The sequence below is a fragment of the Colias croceus genome, chromosome 5 (genome assembly GCF_905220415.1).
Source record: "Colias croceus chromosome 5, ilColCroc2.1".
Lineage (NCBI taxonomy): Eukaryota > Metazoa > Arthropoda > Insecta > Lepidoptera > Pieridae > Colias > Colias croceus.
Window position 1 is genome coordinate 162,721 of NC_059541.1, and position 27,108 is coordinate 189,828.

At 42.5% G+C, this 27,108-nt stretch overlaps 1 protein-coding gene across 1 annotated transcript in view; it reads right to left on the reverse strand.

The window, feature by feature from the left end:
• Positions 1–1,413: 1,413 nt before the first annotated feature.
• The window catches only part of LOC123692104 (tyrosine-protein phosphatase 10D), a 40,883-nt gene continuing 15,188 nt past the window's right edge, over positions 1,414–27,108 (reverse strand). The window contains exons 12-22 of the mRNA XM_045636748.1: positions 26,547–26,840; positions 26,092–26,412; positions 25,920–26,002; positions 24,850–25,072; positions 22,554–22,759; positions 20,217–20,798; positions 19,938–20,130; positions 14,663–14,876; positions 4,687–5,341; positions 3,415–3,604; positions 1,414–2,837 (exon numbers count right to left, since the gene is read on the reverse strand). Of these exons, the coding sequence (XP_045492704.1) occupies positions 2,806–2,837; positions 3,415–3,604; positions 4,687–5,341; positions 14,663–14,876; positions 19,938–20,130; positions 20,217–20,798; positions 22,554–22,759; positions 24,850–25,072; positions 25,920–26,002; positions 26,092–26,412; positions 26,547–26,840 (2,993 nt within the window). The 3' untranslated portion in view covers positions 1,414–2,805. The remainder of the gene's footprint in view (positions 2,838–3,414; positions 3,605–4,686; positions 5,342–14,662; positions 14,877–19,937; positions 20,131–20,216; positions 20,799–22,553; positions 22,760–24,849; positions 25,073–25,919; positions 26,003–26,091; positions 26,413–26,546; positions 26,841–27,108) is intronic.

Genomic DNA, 27,108 nt, shown 5'->3' on the forward strand with positions numbered 1-27,108 from the left:
CTTTGTTAAAACATAAACATGTTTTTTTTTAATTAAATCTTACAATCTACAACTTATATGCATTTATAATTAACACTTCATATTCCATTCATAAAGTGTACATTTTATTTGCTTAAATAAAAAAAATATATAGGTAACTAAGAACATTAGTTAGGTATACTTATTTAAATTTTACAATATGAAAACTACAGAAAGAATGGTAGAAATTCAACGAAAAAATTAATTTATTATTTAATTCAAAGATAAAACATTTAACAAAATTTGACGACTTTATTTGCTCATGTATGAGTTAGATCTAGCGAAGATAGACCATCATTTTAATTGGGTCCATGTTACACTTTTCTCACAAAACCTCAAAATATATCGATATATTTTGTACTTAGTTCGTGGATTTTTTATTTTTTGAAAATATGTCTACTTTCGCACGGTGCAAAAGAATAAAGAATAATTCATTACGATCGTAAAATTTCACATCTAATGCAGAATTTTTAATTGAAAAAAATAGGTGCTTTTTATTGAATTAAATTAAAACAAGGTACCTATATACGTATCGATTTCCCCTTCTTTTGACAACATAAAATAGTAAAAAAAATTAATAAATAATGCTAAAGATTAGATATTAGGTCAATATGAGGTAAATAATAATAGAAAATACAGTAAAATTTGGACAAAAAAGGCAAAGAACACGAATTACAGCCCGATTTTAATTATTCCTAACAAAATGATTTATGAGTGATTATTTCTTGCAAAACAAATTTTTAAATGCATAAGTACACAGTAATTACTTCTCAAAAAAAAAACTAGCTGTGCCCCGCGATTTTGTTCGCATTGCTCCGCTCCTGTTGGTCTTAGCGTGATTGTATATAGACTGCCTTCCTCGATAAATGGGCTATCTAACTCCGAAATAATTTTTCAAATCGGACCAAGTAAGTAGTTCCTAAGAATAGCGCGTTCAAACAAACAAACTCTCCAGTTTTATAATATTTTAAATTAGGTCTGTCTGGTTTCATTTCGTTTGAATTATTATAATAATATCGTATTTATAATTTTTATTAGGAATAAACACTATCTAACCGATTCTAAATATTCATAATGCGTTTTTTGGTTTGATCATTAGAGTATTTAATCTAAAATATATACAAATAAGAATTTGAGAAATCTTCTCATTTTTATAACATTTCCATGCATTAAAATATTATATAATTCTGGTCTTCAACTTGCTCGAAACGAAACTCGATAAAGGAAAATGTAAGCAGCGCCAAAGAGTCATCTCGCATTCACTACACAGTACCTACACACGCAGATTGATCTGCGGATGGGCGCGCCAATGCATGCATGATGCAGCCATAACAAGACGATGTCTGAGAAGGTACACGATGAAATAATACATTTTGCAAACGAAATAAAACAAAATTAGTGTATAAAATACTTTTTATTAATACCTGTAGGCTACAATGTAAAGGGGCTTAGCGAGACCTTGGATATAAACTTATTATACGTATTAAGTCACAGTTAAGACTTAGTTGTCGAAATATATAAAAATATGTATATCAAAACAAATGGCGAACTGTAAACAAAGACACTTTCTTTTGTATACAATATTAAACTTCCGTGTTAAACACGACACAATTATATTATGTAACAAAATAAACTGTACAATTGATATCATAAGTGTTGCTGATTCGAAAAACAAAACGCGAGGCTTCCAAAAGGCCGCTTACGTACACCTACGCTATAAGGCACATTTCAGCGTTATTTCTATATTAAAATTTTTTGTTGTATAAAAATAAATACATATATATGTGTGTTTTGTTTACAATTATTTATTTATTTATGTACTATACAAATTAAACGTAATACAAGGAATGCCTTATGATGAGGGACGTCTTGAAGAAGCGTTCTTACTTGTCCAGAAATACCATCGCCAGAGCTACCATTATTTATATATTTTTTAATAATGCAAGTAATTGTTGCATAATAAAGTTACTTTACATTTCAACCTGTTAGTATTTATTTATTTCATGGTCTAAGGCTTTCCCGTTTTATTTTAATATTAATTATATTATTTATATGTAAAATATTACAAGCGAATAATGTACAGTAATAAATGTATATGCCCTATATAGCGATGTTTTAAATAAATCAATAAAATATAAAAAATTTACAAAAATAATTAAGTACAATTTTGAGATTCAAGCGTCAGTGAGCGCAGTAGAAGTCATTAAGTCACAAAGATGCAAGTCACGCGACGTCACGCGGCGTCAGAGCGCGTGGGGAACGTTCTGTTGGTACGTGCGTGTTGTGTGCGTGTTGTGCGCGTGTTGTGCGCGTGTTGTGCGCGTGTTGTGCGCGTGTTGTGCGCGTGTTGTGCGCGTGTTGTGCGCGTGTTGTGCGCGTGTTGTGCGCGTGTTGTGCGCGTGTTGTGCGCGTGTTGTGCGCGTGTTGTGCGCGTGTTGTGCGCGTGTTGTGCGCGTGTGTAGCGCACTGCACGTGAGCACTGAGCGAGTGACGTCACGCACGAGTGTTTGCAACGAACGTCGTCCATCGCCGTCAGCTCTATATACAAATACTTGGTCCACATACAATGTACATTTTTACAAAAATACAATAAGATTAAAACTAGTGTGCGAACATAATTATTATTAAGTACATTTCACTCGGAGCTGCCAGGATTGCGGATCGAGAGTCGGGTAACTTCGCGTAATATTTGATATCGAGAATATTTTTCTATATAAAATTGTGCAAAGTTCGGACAGTCCTTCACGAACATTAAATGCGATTCGCAAATAAGCGATCGGCGGTCGGTCACATGCCCGACTCCGCGATGCCCTCGTCGTCTGAAACAAACACGGGTACACATTAATCATTCGTATTACCTACTTAATTTCTGTATTAGTCTATTAAAAACTTTCATACACATTAGTGTATAAAAACTTCAATACTTTCATCTTTCATGGATATTTTTTCACTCGAAACTCTGGGTTTTATAATGTAGTAAAGTGATAACAGCCAACCCGCACTATTTCAGCGTGGTGGTTACGGTTCGAACCTACAAGGACAAGAGGTTACGACAGGCGCATGCTGGACACACTTTGATATGAAAATGGCACTAGTGAAAGTCGAATTTGACGTTCGCGATTTAGTAGGGTTGAAAAGTAAGACAGAAAATAATGATTAGTTTTTAATAAAGAATGACGGGAGAACGTTTCGATTTAGATGGAACGTTGCGATCACAGAAAGGATCGAAACGAATGATTCGCACACTTCGCTTACGCGACGCGGACGGCGCGCCCGCTCCGCCCCGCGCCTACCCGCCACCTGCACGCGCACAAACGTTCGTTACTGTCGCTCCGTGTGTGTGTGGGGTGTGTGTGTGGGGTGTGTGTGTGGGGTGTGTGTGTGCGCGCGACTCACCCTCGAAGGCGGCGTTGTGGTGGTGGTGGTTGTTGGGCGGCGGCGGGGCCAGGTCGGCGCCCTCGAGCGCGGCCACGACGCACTGGTGGATGCAGATGTACTGCTGCTCCGTCTGCACCATCCACACGCGCTCGCGCCGCATGCTGTGCACCATGCCGAAGATGTCCAGGTACTCCGCGTGGTTCGCCAGCTGCACGATACGTACACGATTTTAGAAAATACTCGCTTTTTTGAATTCATTAAAAGCCTTCGATTTTGTGTCATAATCATGATATAAAAAGGGGATAAGTTGTTTGTGGTGTATGTGTGTGTGTGTGTGGGGGGGGGGGTACCTGCTGCAGCGCGCGGTCCAGCGTGATGAAGGTGCCGGAGCGGCCCACGCCGGCGCTGCAGTGTGTGGGTGTGTGTGTGTGGGGGGGGGTACCTGCTGCAGCGCGCGGTCCAGCGTGATGAAGGTGCCGGAGCGGCCCACGCCGGCGCTGCAGTGTGTGGGTGTGTGTGTGTGGGGGGGGGGGGTACCTGCTGCAGCGCGCGGTCCAGCGTGATGAAGGTGCCGGAGCGGCCCACGCCGGCGCTGCAGTGTGTGGGTGTGTGTGTGGGGGGGGGGGGGTACCTGCTGCAGCGCGCGGTCCAGCGTGATGAAGGTGCCGGAGCGGCCCACGCCGGCGCTGCAGTGTGTGGGTGTGTGTGTGTGGGGGGGGGGGTACCTGCTGCAGCGCGCGGTCCAGCGTGGTGAAGGTGCCGGAGCGGCCCACGCCGGCGCTGCAGTGTGTGGGTCTGTGTGTGTGGGGGGGGTACCTGCTGCAGCGCGCGGTCCAGCGTGATGAAGGTGCCGGAGCGGCCCACGCCGGCGCTGCAGTGTGTGGGTGTGTGTGTGTGGGGGGGGGGGGGGTACCTGCTGCAGCGCGCGGTCCAGCGTGATGAAGGTGCCGGAGCGGCCCACGCCGGCGCTGCAGTGTGTGGGTGTGTGTGTGTGGGGGGGGGGGTACCTGCTGCAGCGCGCGGTCCAGCGTGATGAAGGTGCCGGAGCGGCCCACGCCGGCGCTGCAGTGTGTGGGTGTGTGTGTGTGGGGGGGGGGGTACCTGCTGCAGCGCGCGGTCCAGCGTGATGAAGGTGCCGGAGCGGCCCACGCCGGCGCTGCAGTGTGTGGGTGTGTGTGTGTGGGGGGGGGGGTACCTGCTGCAGCGCGCGGTCCAGCGTGATGAAGGTGCCGGAGCGGCCCACGCCGGCGCTGCAGTGTGTGGGTGTGTGTGTGTGGGGGGGGGGGGTACCTGCTGCAGCGCGCGGTCCAGCGTGATGAAGGTGCCGGAGCGGCCCACGCCGGCGCTGCAGTGCACGACCACGGGCCGCGAGTCGGGCGCGGGCGGGCAGCGCTCGCGGAAGGCGCGCACGAAGCGGGCCAGCGTGGTGGCGGGCTCGGGCACGCCGAAGTCGGGCCACGTGGTGAAGTGGAAGTGGGCCAGCACGCGCTGCTCGGCGCCGCGGCACACGGCCAGCTCGGACACGGTCCAGTCGGGGAAGCGCGACTCGTTGAGCGCGGTGACGGCGATGTCGCCGTAGTACACGGGCCGCGTGTCGTAGGGCCAGTAGCGGTCGCACTTCTCGCGGCCCTTCTCCACGCAGCGCGTGAGCATTACGATGGCCCGCGAGCCCGACTCCCAGCACATGCGCCAGAAGTCGTCGCGCGTGCAGTGCAGCGGGCCCTGCGTCACGATGAACTCGCGCGGCGAGTTGTGGCCGGGCACGTAGTTGGCGTTGATGTAGTCCGAACCCTCCTCGTCGTCCACGGGCTGCAGCTTGTAGCGCGAGTGGTCGTAGGGCAGGATGTTGGTGAAGCGGTTCTTGGGCCGGTTGCACGGCAGGTCGGCCGCCGTGCACGGCTGCTCGCGCCCCACGTGCTTCAGCTCCTCGAACTCCTCGCTGAATCTGTATAGTCCAGTCAGTATTTGTAAAAGTAAAAAATACATTTTTGCAAATTGCATAAAGTTTCGGATCGCGTATGAGGTTGCAAATTTGTAAATGCATAAGAATAGATGTTTTCGAAGTTTGCAACCAAATTCCAAAACTTTTGTAATTATTCCGAGACCACCTTACTCGAAAAAATGACCACGAATTAAAAAAAAATTATAAATAAACGTATTCCGGTCAACGAGGTTGCAAATTTATACAACCGTTCGGTATATTTTTCCGATTTCTGTGTCAAGTTTGCTTAACTTTTTTTTTTGCAGAACCGTTTAATAAAAATAAAACATTAATATTCAATAACAAAAAATATTCGTACACTGAGATTGGTTGCAATTTTAATACGTGATATGAAATATTATATCGAAAACTTCCCCAAGTTTGCAGAACTTTTGGAATTTTTTTCACGACCATACAACAAAAATTAATTTAATTGCAATTTTAACAATGTTCCGGACTACGGACAAGGTTGCAAAATGTTATAGTTTGTTTTCATACCATTCCCGATAGATAGTGAGGCGAAGAGGGGAATTTTCTGCAATACTCGAGCGTGGCAGTTTAAGATATGAGAGATACCTTAGACCTAATAGAACAAACTTTTTCACTATTTAGCTCTATATGTCACTAACGCGCGCCTAGGATAGACGATCAGATTAGTAAAAAAAAATCGATAGTCTGAAATACTCGAGCGCGTCAGATTAAGATATTGGGGGTTGATTTTCGTGTTTTAAGGCTAAATTTAATTAATCTGACCATAAGTCCTTGACGCCGCCGAGTTATAGGGTCGCGAACTTGTAAAAAAAAACGTTAACCCGGCATTCTCGAGCGCGATTTTTTTTTTATTTTTATTTTGAAGAATATAATCTAAAACTTACTAAAAACACAAAATCTGCCGGTTTCCGCATGACCGGAAGTCTGGAGGAGCCAATTCGTCTTCCGAAAAACGCGTTGCAGCATATAAGTCGCGAACTTTACTTTTTCAAAAAAAAAAAGTTTAAATAAACAAAAAAGGTCTCTTTTCATTTTTGTCCAAAGTTTAATTTTTTTTTACTTGAAGCATCATAAAAACTCAAACTCCCGGTTTTTTGAGTATATCTCGAAAACTGAGGGTGGTAAGAAAAATTGATATGAAATAACGATGATTAAAAAAAAGAAACCCACAAACCTTTTTCGGTCAGATTAAGAGAACCCACCAACATTTTTATCAGATTAAGAAAATATGCTTTCAGGATACTTAGATAAACCTCCCCTATGAAAATCTGACGCGCTCGAGTATTTCAAAAGGACTTTTTTTTTCTGCATTTTCAAAAATTCATCGTAACTTATCGTCATGCCGTAATCGTCAGTTTTTTTAAGGGGAGCTTTCTTGGGGCCTAATTAACACCCCTTCCGAAAATCTGACGCGCTCGAGTAATTTTTTTTTTGTGCATTTTTGACGAATTTATATGCCTAGCCCCACCACGCAAACCGGCAGATTAGTATACCGTTGTTATCAGAGGCACTTGGGGCATACGTAGTATGAATATCTGACGCGCTCGAGAATGCCCAAGTAACTGTTTTTTTTTACATTTTTGAAAATCCGTACACGCAAACCCACCGCTAAAATGATTTTTACCATAGAAGCTTTTCTTTTCGAAATTATTTTCTCTTTCGATTTTGATAAGTCTCGACGACGCCGTTGAATTACGCCATTTAGCTACCTCGCCTCCCTAGTCCCTATCTACGACCTTACATCAAAATTTGAAAACTTTTGGAATTATAATGAATTAATAATTGTCTTGACTGACTGGAGTTTGACGATTTTGTAAAGTTTACGGAGTGGCCGGTGTTTATAGCGGTAAAGGTTTTACGGTTTTGGGAATATGAAATGACTTTCATTTATGTTACGAATGCAATATTCAGATAAGGTCAATAATTATTCGTATTTCAATATTCTAGTGTTGCCAATATGATAAATTATAAATTCATTATAATTTTGTATATTTATTCTTTTGTCGACGATCATAATTATTATGCTAATAACAACGCTGCCCCTGTCAATGAGCATTGATTTAACACGAATAGCGGTTTGTTAACCTAAAAATGGATTTTTAGTGTTTATTTTATTTTAATGACTAATAATTAATGATAACAGAATATAATATGAACAAATCCAACATCACGTTAAGAATTTACTTAACTAGCGGCAAATGAGCAAGGAAGGCATATTTTTGTCCAAGTGACATTTTTTTTTCTTTTATTTATGGTCACGCCAATATAAAAAATATAAGTAAATATATTCTCGATATGAAGTGGACTGTATTTAGATCAACGTGGTGTTAGCAAAGAGGGGAAAGACGGGAACACACGGCACATACCTCGTCGGAGGGAGTAGCGTCCAGAACACACGCCGCGCCACGCGGTCAGGGTCCTCCAGCTCGCGGCGGGCAAGAACGGGTCCAGTCCAACACTCCACACAAACACACACGCGGCGGTGAGCGCGACCAAGGGCCGGGGCACGGGATACCCCGGTGGTGTTACAAAAGCACAATGCCTGATGATCTAGAGAGCCTCGTGGAAGCTCTCCGGTGGTGAGTCCCGATCCTCGCTAAAGATCGGAGAGAACTACTGGCTGTCGTTCGTGACATAGGTAGGTCACGTGACGAGCGCTAAATAGCGCGCGGTGATTGGTTGTGCTCGTATGTAGGGAAGGATGAAGGAATACACCACAAATAATAAACATTTAATTTCTACATTTACTATTTTAATTATATTGGCGTTACCATATCCACCCGCCCTAAATGGGTCACCATTTAAAACCAATCATAAGATACAGCGAAAAACTATGACTCTAGGATCACATAATGCGCGCGGGTTTATAAAGTCCTAAGAGCCACGGCGGTAATATAAATAAAAAATTCTATGGCTCTAGGAGCGCAAAATGCGAGCGGGATAATAAAAAATCCTAAAAGTCACGGCGGAAAATAATATAACTAACAAATTCTATGACTCTAGGATCGCGTAAAGCGAGCGGGGTAGGTATAAAAGATTCCTAAAGTCACGGCGGAAAATATAACTAACAAATTCTATGACTCTAGGATCGCGTAATGCGAGCGGGGTATAAAAAATTCCTAAAGTCACGGCGGTATTTATAACTAAGAAATTATATCGAAAGCGGTGCAAAAACTTAAAATTAAACTTAACTAACTGCGGTAATGTATTAATGCGATATAACTATTGTCTTGGAAGCGGACATAAACGAACGACCGGGCGAAGGTAAGCTCCCTTGGCGGTTCTAACTGTACAAACGCGCGCGACGTCGTCCTTTGAAGGATGTACTTTCTCTACGACGGCTAAAGCCCAGGTTAGGGGCGGTGCATTATCATTTATTACAACCACGACCGTTCCAGGAGTAATAGGTGTGGAAAGCGTATTCCATTTCTGCCTAACCTGCGAGCCGTGTAAGTATTCCATTCTCCAACGTTTCCAAAACGACTGGACTAACTTGTCCAGTGGCGAATGCCTATCAAGCAAACTGACGTGATCAGATTTGACTTGCGGCGCGGGTAATGATAATAAGAGCGCGGTAATTAAAATAACACGAAACAAATTCGTTATAATATTATACATATATTTAATATGATAATAATCAATGATCATGATAATTATGTGATCATTGCGCGGTAATATCACTGGATGCTTATGTGCATATTCCAGGGCGGTATCGCTTAGACGTCCGATGAGGATTAGTCTGTTGCGAATAAAAGGCTTGAAGTGATTGAAAGCCTGCGAATAAAATTTATAATAGAGTATATTAGAATACTCCTCTGCAAAATATTTATTTTGCAGGGCGGGAATAATTTTATTTACAGCGAAATTAGGTTCCTCTACGGTCATCATAACACCGCGGCGGGGTAATAATATAAGGAACCTATAAATATAAAATACGCTACGCGACGAGACGCGTAGGGCGGTATCGTATAAAGCGCAATGCTTTATAGGCGGGCACACAGTGTGCGTGAATAATTTTCGTTCAGGAATGTCTGCAATAGACTCACCATCGAGACTCCTAAGAGGCCATTCAGATGGGTCCGAACGAGCCCACTGGGGTCCTTGGAACCACAGAGGGTGCGAGACGAGATTTTGTGGCGTAATGCCACACGAAAGAATGTCAGCGGGATTTTCAATACCAGAAACATGGTAGTAGTTATCTGATGGGATGTTATACGCGACTGTGGGAGCAACGAAGCCCATCATGTCCCACAGACGGGCGGCAATTGACAAGATGGAGCGCTTAATGCACGTCACATCGGCGGGTGCGGTAATTTTAAAATAAAAACAATCATCAACAGTAGACCAATGCAGACCAAGTAATTTATGTTGCACGGTCTTATCAAACTCCACCGCGGAGGGTAAAAGTTTGTGCGAAGCGGGAAGATTATCTAACACATTTCTACTATTACTATTCCATTTAACTAGATCCCACTGAGCTCCCTTAAACAAATCGATGAGCTGCTGCGACGCGGAAACTGCTTCACATTCCGTGGGAATAGAGAAGGCGATATCATCCATATACAACGAGGAAGACGCAATGCTACTCGCGATCGGATATTTCGCGCCGTCATCTTCTACGAGCTGTCTTACCGTGCGCAGTGCATGATAAGGACTAGACTTGATGCCGAAGCAAACTCGATTAAATTGATAAAGAAGCAGCGGATCCTGCGGGCTGAAACGATATAAAAAACATTGAAAACGACGATCAAACTCACGCACGAAAATCTGTAGAAATTGTTGGCGGCAATCGGCGGTCATGGCAATCGCGTGGAGACGAAAACCTAAAATAATTGTAAACAAATTGCCTTGTAAATTCGGCCCAACATGCAGAAGGTCATTCAACGAACGCTGGCTTCCAGAAGTTGGCATGCTAGCATCTAAAACTATGCGCAGCTTAGTCGACGATTTATCCTCGCGCAGAACAGCGTGATGCGGTATAATATAAATAGGTGTAGGGTCACGCGGATCATACGGAGGCGCGGGTGAAATATAATTCTTAGTTAGATAATCCTTTATGACGTCATCATATGCCAACCTTAATTTAGGTGAAGCCTGTAGCTTTCTTTCAAGGCACATGAAACGTTTGCGGGCAATATTAAATGAGTCACCGAGAGTGTAGAAATCATCCTTAAATGGGAGCGAAACGATATATCTGCCACTCACGGGGTCGCGGGTTATAGTTAATTTATAATATTCTTCACATTCAACATCATCGGGATGTTGAACGGGCGGTGCGGTAGGAAGCTCCTCGAGCTCCCAGAAACGCCTGACTAATGAGTCAATAGCGGCGGTCTCTTGAACGTGACAACACGTCAAGGGCGGTTTATGTATGTTAGGTATGGTGGGTACTGAACCCATTATTACATAGCCTAACACCGTGCGCAATGCAGCGGGCGCCGACGAGTCACGAGCTGCATGAACTACGTCGGGGAGAAGCAGATGAGGGAACAGAGAAGCACCGATTAATAAATCGATTTTATTTGGCGTACCAAAACTCTCATCTGCGAGCGGTAAATGCGAAATATGCGATAAGACAGAAGTGTCTATAACAGCGGTAGGTAATAAATCCGTAACATGATCAACAACTAGCGGTGAAATATTAAAAGATATGTTGTTGTCAAGACGCGAATAAAATTTTATATTTACGGAATTACTATCTATAATTTTTTCTGAACCACCGAACCCCTTAATAATAGTACGTTCGGTTTTCTGCGGTTTAATACCTAAACGTTCACAACATTCATTTGTAATGAAGTGACTTTGCGAAGCGGAATCTAAAAGCGCGCGAATAATAAGCCGTTCACCTTTACAATTATAAGCTACGACTTCAGCGGTTGATAATAAAATAGTACATTGTTTATTCGCGGGCGCGTTGCATTGAAATGCGTTATCAGTATCAGCTGTATAGCTAGCGGTAAATAGCGCTACGTCAGAGCGGACGCACTCGCCCGACGGCGGCGACGGCGCAGGCAACGGCGGTGTGCTGCGCGGCGGGGGATGAGACGCAGGCGCGGGTATGGAAGATTCGCGTTTCAAATGTAACATTGTATGATGTTTTAATTTACAAACGCGACAATTAGAATAAGATGAGCAACTAGAAACTCGATGTTTTATACTGAGACAATTTATACACGCGTTTCTATCCTTTACGTATTTCAAACGTTCCTGCGGACTCATTTTATGAAAACTCGAACATTTATATAAATGTTGATGCGTAATATTTTTACAAAGACAACTATAAGCGGAATCAGCTGTTGTTACGTAAGACTGATACTTAGGCGGAGCGGACGAATTATTATTTGAACTGCGGTTATAATTATTCTTTCGAGGCGGTTTATTTATTCCCGAATTTGTGGAAGGATGAATGCGTTCTAATACCTTCGCACGAGTTTGAATAAATTGAACTAAGTTATCAAAAGTAGGCATTTCACTACCAAACTCAGTCTCGAAAGCGCGAACAGTATCTGAGTCTAACTTCTTCAGCGCGATATGAACAATCATTAAATCTGTAATATTATATAACTTTATATTTTGTAAGGCGCGCACTGCGCTAATAAAGTTATCAGTAAATAAATCAAAGTTTGTTGCGGACGCACAATGCAAAGGTTTAAAATCAAACATTTGATTTAAATACGCGGAAACTAACATACGTTTATCATCATATTTATCTTTTAAAGTTTGTAAAATTAAATTATAATTTTCAGCGGAGGGGGTTATACCAGCTATAACAGTTGTGGCCTTCCCCTTTAATTTACCTAGTAAATAATATAAACGCTCGGCATCTGTAAGGCCGGGATTGTTATGAACAATTGATTCAAAATTCGAAAGAAACAGCGGAAATGAGCGAATATCACCCGAAAATGGTACTAATTCGATAGGCGGTAATTTAGGCCTATTTTTATGCAAATTATTAATATCTCCATGTGACGGACATGGTTGCGAATATTGAGATTTAATTCTTTTAATCCTGCTATATAAAGACTCGAATGCAACGAGGCTTTTATAATCAGGTTTCGCGGCGGGAATTAATGATAACAAACGAATATTATATTCATCTAAACATTTCTTATAATCATCGCGTAATGATTCTATCTGCGCGGACTCGTCAAGGAAACTTTCCATAAGCGCAGCGTTGTTATGAACGTTCAAAGACAAATCATAAATTCTTTGCACCATTTCGAATATAACTTCGCGTTTAGCTAACAACATGGATAACTGCGAATCATTTATATCTTCCGAATCATTAACATCCGAAGCGTCACTATCAGCTAACTTAGTCATTTTCTTAGGCGGCATTTTTAATAACAAAAGTAAATATTCAAACAGAGAATGTTACAAAACAAGTTACAATAACAAGTAATACGACCAAATAAAGTAGGTCAGTGACGCAAGCGTAATAAGAACCGAGTATGTATTTCCAATATGGTCGGATTATAACAGCGGATCGCGGAATGTACTCGATAACGATATAAATTTCGAGTGCGGGTAGACCGTAGATAAATATGATGTAATATGTTCGATTTATAATGATTTAAGCGTTATAACTGCGGATAAACGATATGAATATAGCTTTAATTAACTATTTTAATAATAATATACGCGTAACTTATTGTCACGGGCGGAATAAAATATATTTTAAGCGGAAAATAATAGATGACGCAATGTCGATCTATGCGGTATATTATAGTTATTTCACAATGAATGTACTATTAAATCACTTATTAGGGCCTACAATGAGTATCCTAATAAGGGCGGGTTTAAAATATATTTTATATTAATAGTAGAAGACGCATTGTCGTTCTACGCGGTAAATTAAATAGTATTTCGCATTGAAGATACTACTAATACGCTTATTAGGGCCTACACAATGAGTATCCTAATAAGGGCGGTGGAATCATCAGGTTTTATCCGGTTCGTAATGGACCACTCAATGGTTCTTATCCGGGTCGAAGGTACCAATCAATGGTTCTTATCCGGGTCGAAGGTACCAATCAATGGTCGCGCCAATATAAAAAAATATAAGTAAATATATTCTCGATATAAAGTGGACTGTATTTTGATCAACGTGGTGTTAGCAAAGAGGGGAAAGACGGGAACACACGGCACATACCTCGTCGGAGGGAGTAGCGTCCAGAACACACGCCGCCGCCACGCGGTCAGGGTCCTCCAGCTCGCGGCGGGCAAGAACGGGTCCAGTCCAACACTCCACACAAACACACACGCGGCGGTGAGCGCGACCAAGGGCCGGGGCACGGGATACCCCGGTGGTGTTACAAAAGCACAATGCCTGATGATCTAGAGAGCCTCGTGGAAGCTCTCCGGCGGTGAGTCCCGATCCTCGCGAAAGATCGGAGAGAACTACTGGCTGTCGTTCGTGACATAGGTAGGTCACGTGACGAGCGCTAAATAGCGCGCGGTGATTGGTTGTGCTCGTATGTAGGGAAGGATGAAGGAATACACCACAAATAATAAACATTTAATTTCTACATTTACTATTTTAATTATATTGGCGTTACCAATTTACATTAGCTTAAGATTATCAAATATCTTGTAATGTAGGCCCTCTCGAGACATATTTTTTTATTACAAAGGTTTTTTTTTTATTCACACGCAGATAGACGCTACTAAACCGAATATGACAAGAGTAGGAGATAGACACTGTTATGGCACAAGGAACAGAAATAGAATTGAAATGCCATTTTTCCGATTAGCTAAAGTTAAAAATTCATTTATGGGTCAAGGTATACGCTTTTACAATAGAATTCCTCATAATATTAGAGAGTTTAGTAGTTCTAAATTTAAAACTTATATAAAAAATGTACTAGTTCAGAGAGCGTACTACAGTATTCAGGAATATATGGACGATAAAAACCCATGGAGGGTTGTCGCGTAAAAACCACAGGACAGTTCATTGGCATATTATGATATATTATGTATTTAGATATAAGTTACATATTATGTAATATCGACATGATTTTAAAAGAGCAACTATGGAGTTTCTTGCCGGTTCTTCTCCATAGATCACTGCTTTCCGAATCGGTGGTAAATGTTTAAATAATTATGTAATGACGATTCGAAAGTGCTACTAAATAGTAGTATAATTGAATAAATGAATGTTTGAGTTTGAGTTTATGGATGTCTGTCATAATTCTTTAAGTCGAGAAAATATTTTTCTTGGCGAAAATCCACTCAATTAGGTATTTAATTTTGTACACACAAACCACAAACGCAACATCGCAACAGAGGTCTTACCGGAAGTCGGAGTCGGCGGACATGAGGCGGTAGTGGTCGCGGAAGTCAGCGACGCGCACGGGGCGCGAGGCGGCGGCGGGCTGGCTGGCGCGCGGCGCGGCGCCGGGCGGGCGGCGCGCGCGGCGGGCCCGCAGCGCCAGCAGCGCCGCCGCGCCGCCCGCCGCCAGCGCGCCCGCCACCGCGCCGCCCGCGATCCACGCCGTGTTGTCCGCCTCTGTGGGACAGGGCAGCGCCTGAGTGGCCGCAGTAGTGCATGGGCGTCGAGCTTGTTGCTATACAGTGCACAGTCCTCACTGTGCAGTGCACAGTCTCAGAATAGAGCGTATACAAAAGAGATTCCTCAATCATCTTGCTTTTTCTGCAGGTAAAGCTAAAGAATTGAAAAGTTATGATCGTCGCCTAACCCACTTCGAAATAAAAAAAATTAGATAATAGAAGGAATGCATTAGATCTACTATATTTATTTAAAATTTTAAACGGTCATATAAACTGTTCGGCGTTGCTATCAAAATTCAAATTTAAAGTTCCTTTTACATATCCCAGAAATCCCGTTAACCTTTTATCTTCCCCCTTACGTAAGACTGTCCTTGGTTCCAGCTCTCCGATTCCCAGACTTTGTAGACTTTACAAGAAATATTCTAAAGATATTGATATATTATTTTCCCTTAGTCTAAGTAAATTTAAGTTTCTAGTTCATCAAGAAACATATTAAATTTCTTTTTTTGTAAAACATATTACATTTTTTTTTTTGTAAAACATATTAGATATTTTTTGTATTGTATCCAAATGTATTAGTAGTTTTTATTTCCTGTATAAAGTTGTTTTAACTTTCAAAGTCTAAATTTTATTCGTGAATGTGGTGTTTACCTATCTAAAATTGTACACTTAGCTTTAAGTTTAATTTTATGTATATTTGTCAATCTGTGTAACAATTTCTGGTAAACCTTAAATAAATAAATAAATAAATACAGGGTGTCCCGTAAGTAGTGGACCGACGGGTTATGGGGAGTAGAGGGACTTATTATCTAACAAAAATACTAAAATTTATTGTCCTAAACCATAAAGTTTTTGATTTATGTTTTATTTTCAAAATTTGATAAAAATATCATCCACGTAAGCTTAATATGAACTTTTACCGTTTCTGTTTTTATTTTATTCTTATTTTTTTGTTCAAGGTTGTTAAGAATACATAAGTCTTCCTAAAGTATAAATCAAAAACTTTATGGTCTAGGACAATACATTTTATTATTTTTGTTAGATAATAAGTCCCTCTACTCCCCATAACCCGTTGGTCCATTACTTACGGGACACCCTGTATACTATGTTGTTTTTTAGTAATAGAATGTGGTTTTTAATTATACATTTTTTTCAATTTAAGGCATACATGACCGTTATGTTCTTTTATAAAAAAAACAAAGTTTCGAAGCATCGTTCAGCATATACTATGCGCTCGACGGAACCCTAATGTTTGATACGTTTTGCAGAAGATAAAGAAATTGTTCGAATGAGATTCGAACCTACAACATTTGTCTTATTGTGCCTTAAATTGAACAAGAAACATAAAAAATATTCAATATATCTATGTGTTCCGATTTAAAATTCACACAACTTGTTTGATGATCGAAAAGTATTTCGGCAATCAACGTTTTCGATTCATCGTTCAATATTCAGAACTTTACATGTGTACGGTGCAACCGTTCAAAGCGCATCATCATCATTTTTTGTATGCCACAGCATTTTCATTTTCATATAGCGTTAGTTCACATTAAAACGTCGCGAGCCGCGTACGTGTGTAACTCAGCATAGCAATAAAGCATATCATTTAGCAGCCTAGTTTTAATTAGCATCAACAGCAGCATCCCCAGGTGTACGAACCCTACATCTTTATGGTCCTTCGAGCTTAACCGTAAGCAGGACCCATTCGCGTGTGTTAAAGCGTAACTCGTGTAGTGGGAACTGCCACGTAAGTTCCAGCAGCAGCGGTGAGTCCACAGCTTTTTACTTATACTATCTATCGAAGCGAAGTAGCATTTTCATCATGGAAGATCTAGTAGCTAGCCAAAACATGATCATCGAAGCGATAGAAAAGCTCCAAATCAATTTTAAGAAAGACGGTGTCGAACGCAAGACCCCGGCTCATATTAATAAGCGATTAAGTGTGTTAGATTCTTACTGGCAAGAATTTCAATGCAATCATATTAAAATATGTGAATATGACGATAAATCAAATGAATATTTTAGCAACAACATTTATAAGCGAACGGCCGATTTTTATTATGAAACGCGTTCTTACATAACGCGGCACTTGCCAGCGGAAGGCAAGGAAAGCGCTATCAGACCTGCAACACCTGGCTTATTGTCTCAGCCGGGAACAAGTAAGCAGCAACAGGATTTAAATCCTCAGCCATCATTTAAATCGCAAGGTACATCGAGCAAACTTGATGAATTATTACATAAACAAGCAATTAACTTTAAGGCTTTTACAAGAACTGTAACAAGTATTGATGTTGAGAAAATATGCACGAAGTGGAAATTCGAGGATGCCCTGCAACAGTTAAATTCCCGATGGAGCGTTATTGACTCCCTTCATTGGGAAATCGACAGCATTCTGGACGGGGAAGACGTTGAATACGAGAATTCTTTCACTCGCCACGAAAGCATTTTCAACAACCTTAAAGAAGCGATAAACACAAAGCTCTGGTCAGTCTCTAACAGAGAAAATATCACACCGAAGGTTGACATTCCGATTTTCAATGGAAACTATCAGCAATGGGTATCTTTTAAAAATTTATTCAACGAAGCAGTACATCTAAATCCATCCTTATCGAATGCCCAAAAAATGCAGTATCTGAAAAGTAAGATCAAAGGCGAGGCAGAACGCCTCATACAGCATTTATCTATAAGCTCACAAAATTATACTTCCTGTTGGGAAATATTAAATCACAGGTACGAGAATAAAAAACTTATTTTTACATCTCACATAAATGTAATTTTAGGCCTACCCAGCATGCAGCAGCAATCGCTCGGACAAATTAAAAACATGCACGATGCCACAAAGGAGTGCCTGAATGCCATTAAGAACCTTGGTGTAGATACAAGCACATGGGACCCGATGATCGTTCATATCTTAGCGCTCAAATTAGATACCGACAGTCATAACAATTACATCGAGTCATTGAAAAATCCTAGAGAGCTACCAACACTACAAGAATTTCTAAGTTTCCTCGAGATGAAATTTACTGCATTAGAATCATCTAAGCGCAAGCAAGAGCCACCTAAAACATTCCAGCACCCTCAAAAACCAACACCAGCAGCATATCCTAAAGCATTCCAGAAATCACATTTATTTAAATCATTCGCTAGCAACCATAATAATTCATCGCAAAACGGAAAAGGTATCAATTACACAACGCAAAATTGTCCAATATGCAACAATAATCATGCAATAATATATTGCAATAAATTCGCGGAATCGCAACCTAAACTGCAATTACAAACAATTACGAGGTTACAGCTATGTCAAAACTGCCTGTATAATCATAATGGTAATAAGTGTTTTTCCACGAAAAGATGCCGAGTATGCAATGAGAACCATCATACTTTGGTTCATGAAGCGTTCGCACAGCGGACATCCCAAAGTACAGATAGCACAGCAAGCCCCGAAAATCAACTGAAAAATAGCTCTCACGTGTCCCTGGATGATACACAGGAAATTTTATTAGCAACAGCTCAAGTTACCGTTCAAGCTGCAGATGGTTCGTCATTAGTCATGCGTGCTCTCATAGATCAAGGATCACAGACTTCCCTTATAACCGAAAATGCAGCTCAGAGACTCGGTCTGCCGCGTCAGCATTGTAAGGGAGTGATTTTAGGTTTAGGAGCTAAAGAGAACACGTGTAAAGGCTTTATGAACATACAAATATCTTCTCAATACAGCGATTATTCTTTAAACACAGGAGTTTTTATAATGAATCATGCGGTGAACAATCTACCAAACAAATCGTTCAACAAACCAGCGTGGTCATTTATTAACGACATACAGCTAGCCGATCCAGAGTTTTATCGACGCCGACCAGTCGACTTATTGTTAGGTGCCGATGTCTATTCATCTATTATCATGGAGGGAATTATTAAGCAAAGCGAATCTATTCCTGTAGCGCAGCAAACACGCCTTGGGTGGATTTTATGCGGCAACGTAAAGTCGTTCCAATGTAACGTTGTAATGGTCGACGTGGATAGCCTTCAAAAATTTTGGTCAATCGAAGACATTAACGAAAACATAGATATATCACAAGAGGATTATCAATGTATTCAGCAATACAAATCAACAACAACTCGTCAGTCAGATGGAAAATACGTTGTTCGTCTCCCTTTACATCCAGACGCAGATGAAAAGCTAGGATTATCGAAAACAAAAGCATGCGCTCAATTTTATCAATTAGAACGAAAGCTACAAAAAGACGACAATTTATTTAATAAATATAAATCATTCATAAACGAATACAAAGAATTGGGTCACATGCACTTAACAATAGCGCGTAACATGAAACCTGCCTACTACATGCCGCACCACGGTGTACATCGAGCCGATTCGAGTACTACGTCATTACGAGTTGTGTTTAATGCATCCGAAAAAACATCGACGGGTGTAAGCCTTAATGACGTCATGTATGGAGGTCCGAATTTACAGCAGGATATCTTATTATTAATTATACTTTTTCAACAAATATATAAGAATAAAGTTATCTATGTGTCTATAATATCGTTCCTTTTTCAACTTTTTTTTCAAAAATTAAATAAAATTAACTATACCCATAGTCCGAAGAGGCACGAGGACACGAATCAAACTCACAATATTATCAATAGACCATTATTACACTTCTGGATCCCATTAGTCAACAATATCTCGTTAGTAAATAATCAGATAAGAAAACTTTGTCACGGACTACGAATCACTCCGTTATCAACTAGATCGCTATCAAGTTATCGATTATTCACGTTACTTTGGGGAAATATTCCATATCTTGAGTAGTGCAACTCCCTCGGTCCACATTGTCTTTTATTTATAGAATTTCCATAATGAAATATTTTATTTTAATATGACAACAAAATGTTCACTGTAATAAATACTATGTTAAGATGAAATTCCTTTTAAATATCAACACAAAATAATATGTACATCTATGGTTAGGTGCGCTTGTTTATCTTTAGATGCACGCGAGTACGGGTGATCCTATATGTATTCGTATGATCAGATGCGTGTCGTAAGGCATACCGGTGTAGACAGTGGTGTAGGCGGTGTCGGTGAACTTGTCCCTTGCGGTGAAGGCGCGCAGCTTCACGTAGTACTTGGTGTTGGGCTTGAGCGGCCCGTTGCAGTACGCGCGCCCGCCCACCTCGCACCGCTCCGAGCCGATCGTGAACTCCTCCACGGCCGACGAGTGGAACGGGTAATACGGCTCCGTCACCTGCGCACACGGCGTTCATCCCGTCTTTAATAACGGTTCGAGAAATAGCATGAAAACAATCGAGTAACTCGGAGGTCGGGGCGCACCTGGTAGGGCGGCCAGACGGGCTGGTTGTGCACGTCGCGCCACGAGGGCAGGCCGGCGGGCGTGTCGTTGTGCGGCTCCTCGGCCAGCACCAGCGTGTAGGCGGTGACGTTGCCGTTGGCGGGCGAGAAGTAGTCGGCGCGGAAGCGCACGGCCACGGTGGAGGAGGTGCGGCGCACGGGCACGGGCAGCGCGTGCGCGCGCGGGCGCGGCGGCGCGGCGATGGCCATGTGCTGCCGCCAGCGCGCGCCGGCCCCGCGCCCGGCGCTCGTCTCGCCCGCCAGCGCGAACTCGTACGTGCCGCCGGCGCGCAGGCCGCGCACGGCGCCGGTGGCCGCGTCGGGGGGGAACTGCACGGAGGTGCGCAGCTCGGGCTCGCCGGCGGGCCAGTAGTCCAGCACGAAGCGCAGCAGCTCGCCGTGGCGGTCGGGCTCGGGCAGCTCCCACTCGAAGGCCAGCTCGGTGGGCTTGGCGTCGCGCGGCTCGAAGCGGCGCGGCGCGGCGGGCGGCGCGGCGCGCGTGCGGAACGTGCCCGAGCGCGCGCGCGACCGCGTCAGGATCGTGGCCGGCGTGCCCGACCGCACCTGCACGGGACGCGTTATAAATACTGCACGAACACCATCTTACTTCGTTCTACATATTGTATTCAAAAGAATATTATTTTTAATAGAAATATGTTTTCTAACATAATGCTACAATCGAAGAACATTTTTTTTAATAAATTTATTTTTCTATATAATACCTAAATTACCCGCTATTTATATACCGGCGGCCTTGTTAGCTAAAAATCAGCAGATAACGAACACCGCGAAACAGCAGCGCGACAGGTTCGCGACTGGTCGCAAAATAGACGATTGACAACAGCAGCTATTGTGCAATTTTTGGTTGTTGCTTATCGTCTGCAAGATCCGTAATAAGGCAGCGGGTCCCGTCCGATTAGGGCCCTTCTGGCCTCCTCCACTCAAGCGACAGCTCAAGCCGAGGTTCGTGGTCCCCGTCAAGGGGGAACGCCCTTGTGCATGTCGCTACCAGGGTGAACCTTCAGTTCACCCCCGCGTCCGCGTTAAAATGTAGAAGCCCTTCTGGCTAACATTGAGAAACACCTTACAAAAAAAAAAAAAAAAAAGGCAGCGGGTGTAATCGTTAAGTGTGCACAGGCGATTATTCCGTAACTATTAGAGATATCAAAAAACTTTAATTTGATATTGAAAGTAATATATCTAATGAGTAAAATTACAATAATAACTTTCTAAAAATACCAATTCGTTCCCAACTTGCATAATTTTTTCAATTAGTTCTTCTCGCGTATTTGGCACGTCGACATACACTTTTTGTTTCATTGTACCCCACAAGAAAAAATCAAGTGGGGTTAAGTCCGGTGAACGGGGTGGCCAGGCGATTGTTCCACCACGCCCAATCCATGGAGTATAATTTTCATTTAGATAATTACGCACATTGGGCCGGAGCACCATCCAGCTGCAGTATCATCCCAACCCTATAATTTAATGGCACTTCCAGGAGTGCGTCTAAAAAATCGGTTTGTAGGAGCTCCAAAAATCTTGGTCCGTTCATTGTGGACGGTAGAATGATTGGTCCAATCAGAACGTCGTCGATCATACCTGCCCAAACATTGACTATGAACTGATGCTGGAAGGAACTCTCTTTAACTGCATGCGGATTTTCGGGGAGCCACAGATGTTCATTCCGATGGTTTATGTAGCCCGATCGTGTAAAGGTAGCTTCGTCGGTCCACAAAATTTTTGTACAAAAATTTGGATCCGAACGCACTCTTCTAATTATCCACGAAGCAAAGACAGACCTTCTTGAAAAGTCCGGTTCATTTATCTCCTGCACTCTCCTAAAATGATAGGGATGTAATCCCTCCCTTTTGAGGACTCTCCATACCGACATTTTGGGTAAACCTAGTCGAGTTGCTATTCGCCTGACACTCAGCCTAGGATCTTCTTTTATTAATTGCAATATCTCTTCTTCATCTTGCGGCGACAAAAGACGCCCACGTTCATTGGCTGATCTCCGTATCCCCTTTTCAGCTAGAGATAAATGAATCCTTATGAAGGTGCGAGCATTGGGCGTAGGTCTGTTGGGAAACCTACTTGCATACTCTCTAACGGCTTCATTGGCATTGCAGTTGCAGAGCCCGTAGGGTCCTCATACGATAAGTAATATCGAGCGAGTAACTTCAACGGTAAATCTCCAAAATCCACAATATAGAAACTTAACTAATCTAAGTTTTTTTCTCTAATAGTGTACTTAAACTGAAACTATAACTGTAACTGTATCTTACGGATTAAACGAAGCTTATTTATTAATGAATGAACCTCAACGGTGAAGGTGTAGAGCGTGTAGGGGCGCAGGCCGGCGACGGTGAGCGCGGTGTGCGGCGTGGCTCGGCTCTCGAGCTGGTCGGCGGCGGCCAGGTACTGCACCTCGAAGTCCGTGAAGTCGCCGCGCGGCCGAGCCCACGCCAGCGCCACCTCGCGCGCGCCCAGCTGCGTCGCGTTCAGCCACGGGATCGGCCGCGGGACTGCGCACGGACACGGCTATCACTGTGTGCTGGATTTGTTAACTACCAAAACTCTATCATTAGACCAACAATAAGGACTATTATTGGCTAGATTATCAAGCTATGCTATAGCAAATTTTACTATAGTCTTATTCACCTAAGATGATTCCTGTGACATAACGATTTTTGACACGTGTAGAGATTTCCTTCACTGAAATCGTATCAATTGTTTCCGATAATCGATAATATTTTATATGGAAATGAAATCGATTTAAATAAAGGACCAAAATTAGTTTTTTCGGCATTTCGCCAACAATTAAATAAGGAATCTTAGCAAATAGCAGCGACAAAAAGTGAACAATAACAATTAGTAATAATAACAGAATCACGAAAGTATCAATATAAAATGCAACTTGTATACAAGGCTGACGCACTCGTACAGTCGATTGACAAACGATCACAAGATGGGCGTCGATTATTATTAGATTTTCCAACTCTATAATATTAATTTTTCAACGTTCCATTTCATGTACACGAATTGCATAGGTATTATTTTTTTGTGTTATTTTATTTTATTTTTCATTATATTAAACTAAACAATTCTGTTTTTGTTTTAGTAGCTTAAGATGTTTCGTTTTTATATTTTTGGTGATAATGCCGCCTTAAAATAGAAATACATATTATGCATAAAAATTATTTTTTCTTTTTAAACATAAATACGTAATACGGAACACAATGAAGTGTCACAGGAATCATCATAATATGTGAAAAGGACTATAGTTTAACTTTATGATACCGAAACTGAGGTTCATTATATTTACTATGTTGACACTAGTGTAGTTGTTAGCGGACTTACGAAGCATAATTTAATAATAATATGTAGGTATACTTAGTTGAACCAGAATCGCTCCACCACCAGGATGAAAGATACGCGCACAAAAAATTCACCAATCCACACAATTAAGAAACCCAAGCATTTTGGAAAATAATATCTGTTAGAAAGTTGTCAATTATGTACATCTATAAAAAAATTGCAAGAGTTAATTGCCCTTAGATATTGCCATTATTATCAACTAAATTTATGTTATGATTTGAAAATACAAAATAAAATTTTAATTAAAATTGAAAAGAAAGACGGTTAGTAGTATAATAAGAATTTATTTAAAATAAAGATATGTACAAAGCTGGACATTTCTCATGAATCACAAATTCAAATCGCAAGCTAAAAGGAACATAAAGTTATTTAAAGACATTTTTTAGCCAAGCTTACATGATTATCCAATCACCCACCATGCACTTTTAGCGAATAGAGGTCGCAGTATTTGTTAGTTGACGATTTTTTTACTTATTATTAATGGGTAATATCATCATAAGATCATTAAAAATAATTAGATACACAATCGAATTCAAAATATGACTCATAATATTGTAATCGAAATAAACAAATATTAAAGCTATCTCATTAAATTTAAGGAGTATTAAAAAACGTAACGGATTTTATTTTGCTCTTGATTGTGTATCTAGTTGTGATAAGTGTCAAGTGATCAAAGTACCAACAGCAATATACACAACAAGCGATAATGAAAGGAATGTCTCCATAGTACAGTTTGTTAACCGACTTCAAAAAAAAGGAGGAGGTTATCAATTCGGCAGGTATGTTTTTTATTTTATTTTTTTGAAGTGAAAACTTCTTTAGCGGCGTTGGGTATAAAATCTTAAACTCGCGTCAGGACACGTGGCCTGATCGAAAAAGCGTAAGACGGACTTTTTTCTTTTTTTTTAGCCCTTATATTCCATGCGTAAGACGGATACCATTCCAAAATATCAAACATGCTGAACGTTAATAATCAAGTGCAACCCGTCTTTTTTTATATATGTACACCGGTTATTCCGAGGTTTCTGAACCGATTTACGTGATTCTTTTTTTGTTCGATGCGGGATGGTGTCGAATTGGTCCCATAAAAATGTTGCAAGTGCAAGTTTGAAGTCGGTTGTTTTTAACGCAGTTATTGACTTGTTTAAGTGCTTTAAATTGTTAGATTGGCTATTGACTAGAATTCGACTAGGACGTTCATGCGTGTGTGTGCGGGTGTGGGGCGGGCGCTACGCACACAGGCGCGCCTGGCGCTGCACGGGGTGCGAGGAGACGTTGCGCGAGACGGTCCACATGGTGAGGTTGTACAGCCGGCCGGGCGTGAGCGCGCGGAAGGCGGCCTGCTGCGGCGCGGCGGCGGCGGCGCGCGTCACCTCGCGCGGCGCCTCGCCCGCCGCCTCCAGCCGCAGCCGGTACGCGTCGAAGCGCGTGGCCGCCGCCGGCGTGCGCGTGTACACCACCTGCACGCGACACTCTTAGCGCACGGAACGAACGCGCTGCATAGGCGCGACCGCTAGGGGCGCATTATAGGCACACTCAAAGAATAAGGGAGCAACTTTGTCTCCGCAACTATTTCGTCTCTCCCGCCCATGGGCTAGTATGAAAGTGCGCGCACGTAGCGACGCAACTCCCCATACAATTGATGGGAGAGACAAAATAGTTGCGGAGACAAAAGTTGCTCTTGTGCGCTAGCTCTAAAAGAACATGAAATTGTCAACTGGCAGTGCCAGCCGAAACTGGTTAATGTCAAATATTAAGACTAGTCAAGCGATGACAACTACCCGCCACGTGCACCGTGCGCTGGTAGTAGTGCGACCGATCCAAGCGGTTGTATGAAATCTTGTCACTGTAGATTTTATCTTGAACTCGAATGCTTTGACCAGGAAAAAGTGTCGAAGCACACATGGGATCGATCGATAGGAAATCTTGACAATTTATTTGCAATGAATACAGTGATTTTTTTATAAAATTCGTTTCAAAAAATTGCAATTTTTATAAATTTTCATTCATAAAAATTGTTCGTTCGTTTTAAAAACGTTCGACTGGACTAGTAGCGCTGTTTTATAAAAGCTCTAGTTGCAATAAATCACTTGAATCAACAACACTTTCACACAACAACTTCACAACCATAATAATAGGTTTTTTTATTTATTTTTTAATTATAAATTAAATATTTGAATGCTATGATATTTTTTTTTATAAGCAGTCATTACGGTAAACTATAAGATCTTGTCATAAATTTAGCACTGTTTGTCACTTAACATAGATAAAACAATATTATTACTAAATAATTAATTCAAAACTTACCAAAAAGGCTGGTAAAGTATCGTTGTCGTCAGAATCACCTCCGTTTTCAGTCACTATAGTCATTTCCGATTGAATCAGCGGCCCTGTGATAAAATACAAAAAAAAGGATGAATATTTAAGAATCAGCACTTTTGTTCATCAGTGTGGACGCAGTGTGCGCGCGTGTACTCACGTGTGCGCGTGTGCATGGTGAAGAGGTCGCTGGAGAGGTTGTAGGAGTGCGCCGTGATGGCCACCGCGTAGCCCCAGCCCGGCTGCAGGCCGCTCAGCAGCACGCGCGCGCTGCGCCCGCCGCCCGCGCTCACGTTGCGCGCCCCGCCCCCCTCGCCCCCCGCACCACCCGCCCCGCCCCCCGCCCCCGCCCCCTCGCCCTCCTCCTCGCGCGGCCACCACTCCACCTGGTACCAGTCCACGCGGCCCTCCGGCCGGGGCCACTCCAGCGTCATGTTGCGCGTGTCCGCCAGCTGCAGCACGTTCGATACCGGGTTCGGCCCTGTAATACCAACAGTGAGAATGTGAGCGCGACTTTTTTAATGTTAGAGGATCACATTTCAAATTGATTTGTATTAATTGTATAAAAATCACATAATAAAATGTATAAAACGTAAGTAACGCGTGTGTACTGACGCACGGTGTGCTCGGCGGTGAGCGGGCGGCCGCTGTCGAGCGCGTCGGGCGCGTCGGGCGGGTCGGACAGCGCGTCCAGCGCGATGGCGTAGCGCTCGCCGTGCGTCATGTTGGCCAGCTCGGCGCGGCGAGCGGCGGCGGGCAGGCTGTCCCGGCGCCAGGCCGCCCCCGGCCCGCCGGCCCGGTAGCGCAGCGCGAACCCGCCCAGCGCGCCGCCGCTCGCAGCTTCCCACCGCACCTCCACCGCGTTCGACGTCAGCCGCTCCACCGTCAGCGACGTCGGCGGCAGCGGACCTGAACACGCGATATCGACGTGTTAAACTAAAGTTCATATCAATTTTATATTAACGGAATGGTTGAAACCCTTAAGCTACTCAGATACCGAAGCTTTGCTCCAATATAAAAAATAAACGTGCTGTAACACACACACACACACACACACACACACACACACACACACTCATACAGAGATTTTGTTAAATTCTTTCTTTTATTTTGTGTTTTTGCATTGTATTCATTCATATTGTTTTATTTCTGTTTCTGTGTCTAATAGTGTTAAGGA